At 35.7% G+C, this 15,597-nt stretch overlaps 1 protein-coding gene across 1 annotated transcript; it reads right to left on the bottom strand.

The window, feature by feature from the left end:
- Window positions 1-7,178: 7,178 nt before the first annotated feature.
- dlx2a (distal-less homeobox 2a) lies at window positions 7,179-11,898 on the bottom strand. Its single transcript, XM_074659303.1, has 3 exons — window positions 11,403-11,898; window positions 10,215-10,399; window positions 7,179-8,300 (listed from the first exon to the last, which is right to left on the bottom strand). The coding sequence occupies exons 1-3, from the start codon at window positions 11,719-11,721 to the stop codon at window positions 7,968-7,970; spliced, it is 837 nt and encodes a 278-aa protein (XP_074515404.1). The 5' UTR covers window positions 11,722-11,898; the 3' UTR covers window positions 7,179-7,967.
- Window positions 11,899-15,597: the final 3,699 nt, after the last annotated feature.

Raw genomic sequence — 15,597 nt, 5'->3', positions numbered from 1 at the left:
ACATCTGGAGTGACCTATAAGAATTATAGAAATCTGACGTTGCATCTAAGAAAATCGGACTCACGAAAATGTCTTTTACTGCTGCATTTTATTAAATGGAAAATACAAAAAAGAACATGAATTTTTTAAAAAAGGGCAGAAACCTCATTTGGCCGAGATCATTTCTATTATTGGGATTAAACCGTGGCGGTGCGGGAGACCTGGATTCATTCAACAACATCGCTTATTTCTTTTCAGCTTTTCTTAAAGATAATCTTCTTTTCTATTTGTCTACAATCCCCCTTTTCTGCCCTGAATGGGAGAGATCAACTGTGTGTGTTAAGTGAATAATCTGCGCAAGAGGCAGGTGCTGCAAAAAGACTGGATCAGAGGGCGGATCAGATGGAGATCAGTGAAAGTGAAAAAGTTCAAAGGCCTTCACACTTTATTCATTTACTCTAGTTACGCAATCGTGCAGTAAGCCTTTTTAATTATAATTTTTTTTTTTTTTATTGTAAAATTTGTTAAAATTCCACTAGTTTGGTTAAATATAATTTAAAAAAATGTATTTTGTGCATTTTATTTATTAGCATTTTTTTTAGAAAATGTCTTTCACACATGGTGGAATTAACCTGTCCATTCAAACACCATTAACACTGGACTGGTTATACATTGGGCAAAAACACTATTAATGAAAAAAAAAAGAAAATGAAAAAAAAAAGAAAAAGAAAATAAGAATATAAAAAAATAAGGCAAAATATTCGAGAAAACAGAACAAACGATGAATCTGGAAATGACAATGTTCATGCCTGAGGAGAAACAAAGAATGAAATAAAGAAATTCAGATGCGCCAATTGTAGCCTATACTCGCTCTCCTCCAGCTGCAATATATCTATGAATAAATACATATTTTGCAGTTGCACTGACAAATTTGATGCAATTTGTGCGGCCTGCAAAGCTTCTCTTTAACACGACCCAGACAGGCATTAGCCTGTATACATCACATTATAACCCAGCATTTAATTATTTTCTTATTTGTTTCATTTATTCATTTATGTTAAAATGGCAAATCAGACCATCATTATTATTATTATTATTATTATTATTATTATTATTATTATTATTATTATTATTATTATTATTAGTATAACTATTGTTATTATTGTTATTGTTATTGTTATTATTATTATTATTACTATTATTATTATTATTATTATTATTATTATTATTTGAATGCTGGCACAGTTTTGATACAGCAACACCATCAGTTTAAAAAAATATATATTCATCTTCAGAGGGACTAAGAAGAAATGAGCTCTGGCCTAGTTTATAATGTCTGCTCCTTGTATAACATCCCTCTCTATTGTTATTTTAATATAAAACTGAGAACATATACGGTCCTTTGTGCACACGCCTACAGAAGTAGAATAGGCCTATATTTCGATACCATTAAGAAAGAATATGAATTGTGCTGCTGTGAACATAAATCTGCCTACCTAGACCCAGAAAGGCGCAGCTGCACATCCAAGAGGGTCAGCGTTATTTCGCATGTATTCTCCTCTTGATTATACGAGCTGAGCCCATCAAACCACAGCATAATTACAGTAATTTCGCCCCTTATTTATTCTAATGCAGTTTCCTATCTCTGAGGTAATTATGAGCATTTTTTTTTCTCTTCTCGCACGGAGGATCTTTCTGCCTTGGACAAAAGAGATAGTGCTCTGAAAGAAAATGTGCTGCTGCAATAGGAAGGAGAAGAGGGGGGGGAGAAAAAAGCGAAATAGGTGAGCTGCCATTTCGTCACTGTTCCCTTAGACTTAGCCTTATGTGTAAGGCTGGCAAATTGCTTGCAGGTGTACATCACGGAGTTGTGTCAATGCGAAGAGGCTTCAAAATTAGCAAAGCACAATGTAAGAGTAATGAGAGCAGCGACGAGATGAGAGAACATGTGTTGCCTCCTTTTCCTTACATCCTCTACAGCTTTCTTTTACTATAGGACTTCTTTTTTTCACCAAAAGCAGCACATTAAATACACTGGATTATTTTTAAAATCAAAGTTACAAGATCTTTAGTTTTATATCATGAAAGAGTCACAGATTTGACTAAGCATTAAAATAAATAAATGCATGAATAAAAGGATGCCTAATGAATCTTCCTGTTTTTTTTGCTTCTTATCTGACATGCATTCAATCGTACTTCCAGTGCATATTTAAGATATAAACATTTAATACACACCTTTCAGCTTGAAAATGAAGAGGCAAGCTCAGTCTTTGCAGGAATCAGCATGAAAGCATGATGAGCAGCAGCAGCATCCTGCAGCATCCTGCAGCAGCAGACACAAGATAAACGCTTAAATCCCACTAAATGTGTCCCATGTGTTGGTGTCTAAGCTATAGCAGCAGAGTTCAGAATATGACTGGAAAATGTCTGCTTTATTTCCCCTCTTTATAGCCGTTAGGGGAAAAAAATGTAGGATTATTAGCATAAATGTTTACTCCTCATTACGCTGATGACATTGTGCACTCGAGATCTTGGTAATCTTTGGGGTAAATTATGAGTAATTTTTTAAAATTTAAAGCAGCAGTTACCATGCAATTCAGGCTAATTCTGCGTAGGCTCCACACGGATATAATTATCGTTGAGTCAAGATGTTAGGCACAAAAAAAAAATATGCATTGATATATTCCCCATTTATTATGTACATACAACTTTGACAATTTTGATGCTTGAACTAGCGGGAAATTGTCTTGTGTAAAAATAACACCCCATATTAGGACATCTAAAATTGCGAAGAATTATATAGTAATTGCAGGCTTTCAGATTTGAAAGCCAGAATGCTCAAATGTGGATGAAATTACAGATCAGGGTATAAATTAGGATAGGGGGGTATGGCATTTACAAGTTGCCTGGAGAAATGCAAAAGTAGGCCTTTAAACCACAGTGGCTGTAATTCACCAATGAAGTCACATAGAGCAACAGAAAACATCCAGAAATCATTTATTTATAGTATTTTTTTAGGACAAAATCGATAAATAGCAGTAATATTCATCAATTTGTGCTGATTACGTCACAGCTGTCATAACCACACATAAGTGAAAACCAACTAATATTGTTATTTCAGTCAAGGGTGCAGTGATCATGCAGCATGCATGTTATACTCTCTGTACAATAACAGTATAGATTAATAAAATCTGCAGCAAACCATCCACACAATATATATATATATATATTTAAATATATATATATATATATATGGAGCAACAGAAAACATCCAGAAATCACTTATTTATATTATTTTTTTAGGACAAAATCGATAAATAGTAGCATATTCATACATTTGTGCTGATTACTTCACAGCTGTCATAACCACACATAAGTGAAAACCAGCTAATATTGTTATTTCAGTCAATGGTGCAGTGATCATGCAGGTCTGTCATGCATGTTATACTCTCTGTTTAATTACAACAGTATAGACAAATTAAATCTGCAGCAAACTATCCACACTATCCAAACTATATGTGTAGATGTAATGTGTTGGTGCGCTGCACAGACCTGCAGCATGAGCCTGAGATCTGCTCCTGTCAGCTCCATCATGGAGATATAGCAAACCGCTGACAAGCTACAGTCCTAATTATGTTGTAGGCTACAAGGAAACGATCCCACTTTATGGCCCGTGGTTGTTTGAAGGGAAGCGTGTGGGATAGACAGTGATGATCATGAATGAGAACTAAGTGATGGGACTGTGTATTAATAATAAGCCCCCCTCTGAGTCAAAATAGCTCTGATAAAATATCTAAAATAAAAAAAAAAGTTTTTCCTGGCAGCAATATATTTAGTTTTTGGACGTGTGTCTTACCATGTATGGAGGATGGAATCTGCCAAAATAAAAAAATAAATGAATATATAAATAAATGACTCGATAAATAAATAAATGTCATTAAATGCAGTAAAAATAATATTGAAAATAAATGTAGCCATTAATTGATTGATAAAAATGTGACATCAATTTATATTTCTGTTTTAATTTGCTTCTTTATTTATTTATCTTTGTATTGATTCCCTTATGTATTACTCTTCTGTTTAATTTTTCTTTTTATTTATTTATGTATTTATTTTTTATTCTTTTTAAAATTTAGTTTTGCATTTATTTTTTTTATTTACTTGTACTACTTTGTATTTATTTATGAATGACACCAGAGTGACAGCCCCCTCATTTGCATTATGAGGCAGAAATGCATAAAGAAATGTATAAAGAAAAGAATACAGACAAATAAGTTTTGGGAAATAAATAGGGGCTGAAATACAAAGGGGAAAACCATGCATAAATAAATGTTTAGATACATTTTCTTTTTTTCTGTACTGTTTTTTGTATGTATTTCATTGTTTTTATTGATTTGCTTTCCACTGTTTGGTTGTTTTTTTGCACTTTTTGTTTACTTCTTGTTTTTGTTTAACTTTTGTTGTATTTTTAAAAATTTTATTTTAGACCTTTCTTCCTTTTTTGATATTATTTTTTTTCTCCTGGGGTTGGGGGGAGGCCCTTTGTATAAGCCTGTGGCTTCTTGACCTATCCTGACACTTTTTTTTTTTTTTTTCATTGACTGGATTATGTGCAGTTTTATATATGTGAAAATAAATAAATTAAAATTAAAAACATAAATTAAATAAATATACACATTTAAAATAAATAGAAAATAATGAATGCAAAATAAACACACTAAAGAATTTATAAAAATAAATACATAAAGTGAATATGTTATGGGAAAAAATCAACAGAAGAGTAAATAAATACAGGAATTAAAACAAAGATAAATAAAGAAGCAAATTAAAACAGAAATATCAATTCATGTCACATTTTATCAATTAATTTGGTTTTATTTTGGCAGGTTCAGTCCTCCATAAGCATGTAGCTATACAAAGCCAGCAGGCCCTGCATGAGCCACATAAACAATGTAGGTCAAGCTGCTCGTCTGCAGAGATCAGAGGCTTTAACGTCAGCCTACTTGTTGAGAAATGTTTCCATGATGTTGTAGTAGCTCCAGGCTGTCTCTGGACCTAGTTCCTCTCCTTTTTCTCTTGTTAGTCTGAGTTCATAAAACGTCTGGAGAGCGACTCCCTGACTCCACAGAGTCTGAGGAAGTCTTCCCTCCTCTCCGCATGCCAGGGCGTGTTGTTGTGTCGCCTCCCCGTCCTCTGAGCACTGAGCCCCGGGCCTCTCTGTCTGCCTGCCTCGGCCTGTCTCTGCCCTGAATGAGCCACGGTTCGGCTGATCATCTTGCTGACTGAACCGGGTAAAAATAACAGCTGTTTACGCTAATCTCCACACTTGTGATAGCACCTAGTATATAAGAAATAGCTTTTAATCAGTGTAACGTTAGCTATCTTAAAAGTTAACTAGCTTAAAGGTCCCACGTTATAAAAAAAGTGAGATTTTCATGTTTTTTTATTATAAAGCAGGCTCAAGTCCTATATAAATACTGTGAAAGTACCGAAACACTCAATCCACAGGGAAATACACACAGCCCGTATTCAGAAACTCTGCATTTGAAGCAAGCTGTCAGGATTTCTGCCCATTTGTGATGTCACAAATATACAATATTTAGACCATTTACACAGATTTAAACGTAAACATTATAAATGTGTCCCAGTTTATTCCTGTTGCAGTGTATGTGAATGTCATCAGCTGACAGGAAGTACACATGGACATAAGCTGTTGCCTAGCAACGCAATTCTGTCGCAATTCCGTCAAAATGTGCTAAAACGGAGCGTTTCAGACAGACGGTAAATACAGGTATATTCAAGCTGACACTATGAGGAAAATAAAGTTCTTTTTTTAACATTACAGCATGTAAAGATGTTCTAGTAGAAACACAAAATACAAGTATGAACCTGAAAATGAGCATAATATGGGACCTTTAAAATGGTTGTCGCCTAGCAACGCAGCTAGAGGTTAGCATAATAAGCTTATTCAGTGTGTTAGTTAGCTACAGGTGTGCGTTTACTTGGTAATTTTCAACGAGTTTCAGCTTATTCCAAGCAGGTAACTAGTTTAAATAAATCACTGTAACATGTTTGTGTCAGTCTGGTTGTATTTTTTTTTTTCCAATATATTTATTGAGTTTTTTCCCCAGTCTATATTAAAGACAGGTTAACTTTGTAATATTAATCAGTCAGACTCCACAACCAGCACTGCTGCCAGTAGACCACTTACACACCAACAAACTGACAATAACCTGATATTTTCAGGTGGAATTTCATTCATTCTCACTGTGCAATATCATTTCCCACTTGTGCAATTTTGTTAATAGTCTGTTTATTGTCAATACTGTATATACTGCTCCTATTTTTATACTTCCTTCTATTTAAATGGTTCATATTTTGTTACACCTTGTTTAGCTCTTTTTTTTTTTTACTGTGTTAGCTGATGCATCTTGTTTTTTTGCACTATCCCCTTTGCTGCTGTACACTGCAAATTTCCCCACTAGGGTCATTTTCAACGAGTTTCAGCTTATTCACAAAACTTCCAGATGAGATCAAAGATGCACCAACAAGTGGCCACTTTCAAATCTAGACTCAAGACCAAAAACTGTTCTCAGACACTTTTCTTAATTGATCAAATGCTGCACTTTACTGTATTTTGATTGTTTTTATTATATCCTTTTAATTTTTTCTCTTTTAACTTATACTTTTATATTCTTTTATTCGTTTTTTATCTTATGCACTTTGTGGTCTTTTATCTTGCTTTTATATATGTAAAGCTCTTTAAATTAATGAAATGTGCTATATAAATAGACTTGCCTTGCCTTGCCTTATTACAAGCAGGTAACTAGTTTAAATAAATCACTGTAACATGTTTGTGTCATCCTGGTTGTATTAAATTCCCATAACAGGTTAAGTTTTTTTTTTTTTTTTCAACAACACGTTAAGTTTTTAATATTAAGCTATCATTTTCTGAAATAGCTAAAGCTACTTTGACGTGGGAAAATCATGCATTAATTGTATGCTTTAAAAAAAAAAAAAAAAGCCTGAATTGCTGTAAAATAAAGTAGGCTAAAATAAACTACCAACAATATGCATGCAAACAAAAAATCCCTATGCAGGCTCATTGCAAAACTAATAAGGCAGTCATACATATGCCTGTTAGGAAAAGAAAAATAAATGCACAGAAACCATTTTTAAAGAAATTGAGGGATGCAAAATTCACAGAAAACATTTTTATTTAAATAACGTCTGGCCATATATGGAACACTGCTAAAATAAATAAGACAAAAATACAATTAAGTGTGATACAAGTAGCCTAAATCAGAGGGTAGGACAATCAGTAGCTTACGGTGGGTTAATGGATTTGCACCAAATAGCCTAAAAAAAAGAGAGTCAAAGCGACATGGACTATCAAAAAAGCTGTGGTAAAATATTTACAAACGTGGGTTCAGACACTTAGTAGGCCTATATTCAAATCAACTAATGACATAATAAGGAATTGATAAAAGGTATTAATTACTGTTTTATCGCACAACAAAATGAGGTCATATTGAGAAAAAAGGCACGATACAGTTAAACTTGTGCTACATTTGTGACAGCGTGTCCTGCAGATGAATGTTTTTTGTTTTTGCAGAAAATGGCAAAAAAAAAGAGAAAAAAAAGTGACGTAAAAGTAGGCTTATAGCGCCCACACTGTGTGGATTGCTTTGGGTAATAGTGGTTCACTCATCCCTCGACATTAACAAAATAAATAAATACAAAAATAACTGTAGAAATCTGTGACTACCCATTTTACCAAAAACTGGCAAAATCCATAAGCCTTGTCTGGCTCCATTAACTTCCTAGATGCTTGTGCGTAAAAGTTCTTAAGGCGCGTAAAGTTCTTATGGCGCGTAAAGTTGTTATGACGCACACACTCGAGGTCTGTAAAATGAAGATATTAGCTTTTTTTTTGTTGTTTTTTCACCAGTATTGTCCGATTTTAACCCGATTTTGTTTGTTTTGTTTCAGAATATCGTCCCAGCGCTTATGGCGTTGTTGTGGTGATGCTGGATGAGAGGCTGCAGATGCGCAGCAGAGTTCGTGGTGGAGTACCAGGAGTAGTTGGCCAAAAACGATGAAGGCGCTGCAGTCGTGTTGGGAGGGCTGCTGCTGCTGCTGCTCTGAGGTAAACTGGAGTTGACACTGTTCATTCTTTGAGTCTGTGGAAAGTCCCAGGCAGTAGTTGGCGGAGTGCAGGGGGGAGATTCACTGGAAGCACCAAGCATGTCTGGGGGGAGTTCTCCACTTTTCCACAACTTCTTGAACTTGGAGCGTCGGTTTTGGAACCAGATTTTGACCTGGAGAAAGAACAATACAATCATTATTTTTAATATAGTGTGTTTCTGCATCTGTTATCTTGTTTTTTTGTGTTGCAGAAGCTCGAAAGGCAAACAAAAGCTGAGATCTTTTCAATGACACACCATTTGCACACCACGAGTTGACGTTTCAGAAATACTAACAGAACTCAGAGCTCAACAGAGAAGTAGCAGAAATCAACAGAGCGCTCCGTGACCACAGTGTATACTGTGTTTCACGACATAGTGGGAAGTCTGAAACCATAAATAAGCCTGAAAATATGTTCAATATAGTGTGTTCCATAATCATGTGCAGAACCACGACCACAGTGTATACTGTGTTTACAATTGTAATGGCATTGTCCAGTACAAAAATGACAATGGGTACAATTTGCAATACAGGAGCCAGAGGCGGAGGAAAACTCACCTAGAACGTATGTTGCACTGAATATTAACCTATTTATTTATTCAGATACAAACTGTCATTGATTTCAAGACCTAGTGGAAAGTCTGAAACCCTAAATAAACCTGAAAATATGTTCATTATAGAGTGTTTCTGCGTAATCTGCCATAATCATGTGCAGAATAATGATGATGGAACAGTGTGTAACATTTTGGGGGATCTATTAGCAGAAATAGAACATAATATTCATCACTATGTTTTCATTAGTGTATAATCACCTGAAACTTAAAAGCATTGTGTTTTCGTTAGCTTAGAATGAGCCCTTCATATCTACATAGGGAGTGGGTCCTCTTCACGGATGTGCCATTTGTCAATGGATTGTCAAGCAATAAGCTCAGGTTCTGATTAAGGAGGGCTGTTTTTGGTGCTCGGTGCCCCCTATTTTACTGAGGATATTGACTAAAATCATTATTTTCCGGCTCAAATCATCCCCTCACAGTTTTTAATTTCTCTTCACATTAGTGGATATTTATAATTAAACAGGTCTCTTCAAACAAATACCTGGGAGTTATGATATAGACTCCACCCTATCATGGTCCCCTCACATTGAATTTACTTGTAAGAAGATACAGCAGCAGCATTTACTTTCTTCGCAGATCATTTGGAGCCAGTAGCCAGATTATGTTTTCTATTTTTCAGTTTAGTGATTCAGAGTGTCCAGTAGTATATCTTTAAAACGTAAAACTAAACTTTATATCAAAATCAAAATCTGTGCGAAGATCATTGGCCAACCTGGGACAGCCTCCTTTCAAGCAACTCACAACAAGAGTCTGCTCAGACTTGCCAACAGCATCTCTTCTGATCCCTTACATGTTTTAAATATCAACTTCTGCAACTCCAAGACGAGATTCAGAGTCCCTACATTTAACCTGCATCAGGGTAAAGAAGGCTTTTGTCCATCAGTCCATCTTGTTGCTAAATAATAATTAATGTGCTGCTAAAGATAAGATAAGATAAGATAAAATAAAATGAACCTTTATTAATCCCCGGAGGGAAATTCAGGTGTCAAAGCAGCAACATCAGCAAACAGAGTGAAACACAGGAGAGTTAAAGGTATACAAGAATTATAAAAACAATAAATAGAGATATAAAAGATACAGAGTGAATGGGTGAACGTAGTGTGTACAGTCCGTCAATAAATAAATATAGTATGTGCAATAAATAAATGTAATATGTGCATATGTGCAGTCTATAAAGTGGTATATAGGATGTATAAAGTAAGTGTAAATCCAGAGGACAGATGGTAATTTTTGTAATGGATTATGTATGAATAATTGTGATGTGTTTTGTTTTTTGTCTGTCTGTCTATGGTAACAGTATGTCTATTGTATGTGTACTTTTTCTCAAACTGAGCTGCCTATGGATGCAAAATGAATTTCAGTGCAAACTAAAGTTGTATCGTATCGTATCGTCTATTTGACATTGCATGAATCCATGTCTTTAGATGCACCCACCTGTGTTTGCGTCAGGCCCATGGAGGCTGCCAACTCAGCCCGCTCTGGTAGAGCCAAATACTGCGTCTTCTGAAACCTCCGTTGAAGTGCAGCCAGTTGGAAGCTGGAGTAAATGGTTCGAGGTTTTCTGACCTTCTTTGGTTTTCCATTAACCATCCGGACTTCTGGCTCACGCTCTTCTTTCTCTGAGGGAACATCCAAAAAATAATTCACAGCATAGAACTATTACGCATTTATCAGTTTTTATTTGAATGAATGAAAGACTTTATTTCGAACATAAAATAAATAAAAACAGATACAAAATAATAAAAAAAACAAGAGTAATAGTGTCCGAAAAGGAGTAGGAAGAAGTAAAACTTATATTTCCCTATAACCCTTTCTCCCCTTTCCTCTAATAATTCATATATCATAGAATGATAATATAATATAATATATAAACTATCCCTCTATATTTGTTAGTGTTTAGCAGATATGTGTAGGCTATAGGAAACACCTGATAATTATTATTTTATTTTTTTATCAGATTTGTATATTATAATGCCTATAAAAAAAATATCATAAGTTTGCTTGAGATTTGTGTTTAATAATATACCTACATTAATTGAACAGTCACCATCAATGTTTTGTGCGCATCTGTGCAGAAGTACGTTTTTATTTGTTAGTGTTTAGCAGATATGTGTAGGAAACACCTGATAATTAATTTGTTTTGTTTTTTTATCAGATTTGTTTATTATAATGCCTACAAAAAAAATCTGAAGTTTGCTTGAGATTTGTGTTTAACAATACATAAATTGAACAGTCACCATCAGTGTTTTGTGCGCATCTGTGCAAAAAGTGTGTAATGATGTCTGAACACATAATAAGCTAATTATCTCGTCCATTATGTGTTATGCATGATTCAAATTGCTCCTCATACATTTAATGCCAATAAAATCCTTTTGAGGTTTAAAATAAACCATGAAATTAATTAAAATGTATTTTTGTGTTTAACAATATGCCTATACATTAACTGAACAGTCACCATCAGTGTTTAGTGCGCATCTGTTCAAAAGTGTGCAATGATAGGCTAATTATCTCGTTCATTATGTGTTATGCATGATTCAAATTGCTCCTCATACATTTGACATACAAAAGCATGAAATTAATTAAAATGTATTTTAAAAAAAATCTGTTTAAGAGCTTCCTTACCTGTATCTGCTGGAGTAGGAGAGGAGTTGGAGACGTAGGAGCTGTATGCACCATACGTTGAGTTGAAACCAAGGTCGTATGCCTTGGCGTTGTATGGCACAGTGCTCGTGGCGTTGGCGTGGTACTGGTAGGAGCCAAGTTGGCCAAACGGAGAGCCTGCGCAATGGCCAGGCTGCTGGCTGTTGTAATAGCTGCTGTCCGTGGCCGTGGACACTGGCAGAGTCGGGCTCTCCTGCGATTTGTGCAAGCTGTGGTAATTGCTTGAGGTAATCTGGTTCGTATGCATATCAGTATTTAAGTTCTCAAAAACACCAGTCATCTTCGACTTGGAGCAAAGCAGCCTCAGGATAACCTATGCGCAAAAATAGAGAAGCTGAAAACACGACTCAAATCTTGATGACACCTTTTCGTGAAACGAAACGCATCCCCCGAGTAAACTGTGAGCAAAAATCAGCTGAAGGTGTGTCCTCTCTCTCTCAGTGGCCTGTGATTATCTGCTCTGGTCGACGGTGGGAGCGCATTTATGAGAGAGAGAGAAGAGGGAGAGCTGCTGTGTTTGAGGCAACCAATGAGTAATAAGAGCTGCACGACTGACTACACCCCACCAAGTCCACCCTCCATTATGTGTTCAGGTCTGTCTGTCCTGGTTATCTGCAGAGAGTTTTCCATCAAAGCATCTCAGAAGAATCAGAGAAAGGTACCAAACCTGCAAGTCCAACAGGTCTGCTCCTATAACACAGACTTAATTCATCTCTGTGTGCCATAATGTGACCTCAACATATACAGAAAAAAATGCACCATTAATTTGGTGCTGCAAATTAGTTTTCAATGGCATTGCGGTTAGCCCTCTTTATTTCAATTTTACGCATGTCAGTAGCAGATTATAGTCTGTGATTCAGTACATTGTGTTAGCTTTGGTGGAGCCACAGGCCTTTTTGATGCTTGTTATACTATATAACAAGCATCAAAAAGGCCTGTGGCTCCACCAAAGCTAACACAATGTATAGTATATAGTATATATATATATATATATATGTATGGTATGGTATATGTATATGTATATGTATATGTATATGTATATGTATATGTATATGTATATGTATATGTATGGTATGGTATGGTATGGTATGGTATATGTATAGTATATAGTATATATAGTATAACAAGCATCAAAAAGGCCTGTGGCTCCACCAAATCTAACACAATGTACTGAATCACAGACTATAATCTACTGACATGCGTACAATTACAATATATATATATATATTATATATATATAGTATAGTATAGTATTATTATACTATATACTATACTTGTTATAATTTTTGTAAAAAAAAAACTGAGAAAACTAAGTGACAAGTAGCCTATAAAACCATTTGGAAACACAGAGAAAGGGATGAACTGGGGATTAGGTCTAGGTCAAAGGGAGATCTAAATGTGTTGATAAAGATTAAACCCTATGAATGATGCTGAAGGTGGTGACTATAGGAGATAGCTACAGCGCCTCCACGTGTTGGACATTTGACTTACAGCCCTTTTCCTTTTGCATGTCCTTTTGTCTGCATTGAACAGAAACATGAACCACCTTATAAACAAACTCCCTTATGTGTGAAGATGTTTGCAGGACTACGGTTCACCTCTACACCTTCACATGGGGTCCAGATGTGTTTAGTTTTCTTGAAGTGCAGAAGTTTATGTGATAACAGAGTTGTTGAGGCGCCTGTATTAACCACCACAAGATGGCAGCATAGTTTTTTTTATTAACACAACTGGGAGAGAGTTTAGCAGGTTTCTATAATGCCACTGCATGTATTGATCAGACTAGGGCTGCAACTAACGATTATTTTCATTGTTGATTAATCTGTCGATTATTTTCTCAATGAATCAATTAGTTGTTTAGTCTATAAAGTGTCAGAAAATGGTGAAAAATGGTTGATCAGTGTTTCCCAAAGCCCAAGATGACGTCCTCAAATGTCTTGTTTAGACAACAACTCAACGATATTCAGCTTATACTGTCATACAGGAGTATAGAAAAACAAAAAATATTCATATTTAGCTGGAATCAGAGTGTTGTTTGTTTTTTTTAAATTTGATCACTAAGCACTCCAGACAGTGTCATGGATATACAGGGATTGACAAAATGACACTTTTACAATGTAATGCAAAACCAAAACAATAGCCCAATACTGTCTTTATGAAGCTTCTCTGTCTGTTAGAGACAGGTTTTTGAATTTGTTGTTGTATTGTCTCCAATATTTGAAATAACACCAATTACAAAATAACGCCACAGTCAAAGTCACATTATAACTTTCATAAAGCTATAGGCTATTTGCTATTTACTTAGCAATAAACCTGTTTCTGATTCTGGTTTGTTGGCATGGCTGTTTCATTGAGTATTGTCCAGGTTTTTAGATAAAAGTTAGACATACTCTGATGGACCATGGGGTGTGAGGTTCACATTTCCCCATTTCTTAAATCTGAAGATGAAAGTTGATCTCTTCCCAATACTTAACAAAACACAAAACTAGTTGGACGTCACCCGTTTCAAGTAAATAAAAGAACCAATTGACACAATCTTAATTAAAGGAGCACTCCAGCAATTTAGTGTAGGAGACTCGCAAAAGACATACATATATTTAAAAGACACTGTTCCAAATCAAAGCAGCAGAGGCCGAGATACACTGACTTTTAGTCCCTATGGGTCAAGTTCCGGAAATGCTGGATCCTAATGCAACTCCATAGTAATTTACAAGATATAGCCTGGTACACGCCCACATCTTTCAAACTCAATGCACCCAGTTTGTAACACAGGCTTTCTGTTATAAAAAACAAGATACCTGGATGATGTCTAGTTTTCTCAGACTTAAGAAAACTCCTCCAGAGCCAACATTATACGATTGTTTCCAGTCTGTGCAGTCCTCCCTATGATGGGTAAACTAATCCTTGTGTAAAATTGGTGGAATAACTTTTTTAATTTCTTTGATCAGTTGCTATTCTTTTTCTTTTTCAGTGAATAACTATTCTTTTTGATCCATTTATTTACACATTGTTGTTATTTTCTTTTATCCTGCCCATCAGTGAGGGCATGACGAGACCCCATAGATCCAGTCCAGGGAGGCTTCTATGTGCCCATTGTTTTCCTGAAAGGCCAGCAATCCTCTCCCACCATGGGCCAGTGGGGCTGCATGTCACTGCTCATTAGTGGAGCACAGTCTCTGTATTCAGAGCCACAGTGAGCAAAAGGTCTCCAGTCAGAGTCACATAGAAGCAGAAAAAGACTGTTTCTCTAATTAATTATTCTCATAGTTAACCATGGAAGTCATGTGAGCAATTATCTTCTCTGTTCAGGATTCTTTTCATCAAAGTTCGGTTGATGAGGTGCTTTTCTGGATAAAAAATACAAATCATTTTTCATTTTAATAACTTTTCATACTTCTCAATATTGTTTGCATAGGTACGTTTTTGCATCCTGGAAAAAGGGCCTTTTCACGAAAACCTATGTAACTTATGCCACATACAGGACCTGTGTTATATTGAGATTAGGGGTGTCTCGATAAACCGGTATTGACCATAGACTGTATATAAAGATGGACGACATGACAGTTCCCCAAAATGAAGCCAAAACATCCTGATTGCCCCCTGGTGGCTGGCTGCGGTATAGGTCATAAATCCGGCCTCCTCCATGTTAGCGGATGGGAGAATGAGCTAAACTAAATAGTTAAAGTACACGTCAAATACATTTTTCCCAAAGATGGTTTCTGTCAATTTAGGTAGTTCTTATCAAGGTGATGTATGTTAAAGTGTTCATTTTTCTGATAAGTTTGGTTTTAATTAGTTATTATAAAAGGGGGTGAGACGCTATGATTGGCAGCTGTGAGTCTCTCTCGCTGACTAGCTGTGGCCGTGCGCGAATGCTTCAGGCGGGTGACCTCGATACATAATATCGTTATTGTGACTTCTTTTGGCCACGTTAATTGTGTAGTGAAAATCTGATATTGTGACGGCCTTAATTGAGATATTGATTGAGAGAAACAGGAGGTTCCTCTGGAGAATGCACAAGTCATCAGATTTTTAGACAGTGGTCAGGGAGGATTTCATAACATAATTCTCCAGTCTCAGAGTTCACAGTCAACATCAGGTGTTGTGCAACACAGTTATTATCATACCCTTTCTTTCAGTTTTTCATGTTGTTATT

The sequence above is a fragment of the Sebastes fasciatus genome, chromosome 14 (assembly GCF_043250625.1).
Source record: "Sebastes fasciatus isolate fSebFas1 chromosome 14, fSebFas1.pri, whole genome shotgun sequence".
NCBI classification, from domain to species: domain Eukaryota; kingdom Metazoa; phylum Chordata; class Actinopteri; order Perciformes; family Sebastidae; genus Sebastes; species Sebastes fasciatus.
This window is presented reverse-complemented; position numbering and strand designations above follow the sequence as displayed.

Bases quoted from the DNA above. Each gene is read 5' to 3' on its own strand.
- dlx2a (XM_074659303.1), bottom strand. From the start codon at position 11,721: ATGACTGGTGTTTTTGAGAACTTAAATACTGATATGCATACGAACCAG. The intron at 10,400-11,402 runs GTAAGGAAGCTC...ATGTTCCCTCAG, and splicing joins TCCTACTCCAGCAGATACAG to AGAAAGAAGAGCGTGAGCCA. The intron at 8,301-10,214 runs GTGGGTGCATCT...TTCTTTCTCCAG, and splicing joins TGGGCCTGACGCAAACACAG to GTCAAAATCTGGTTCCAAAA.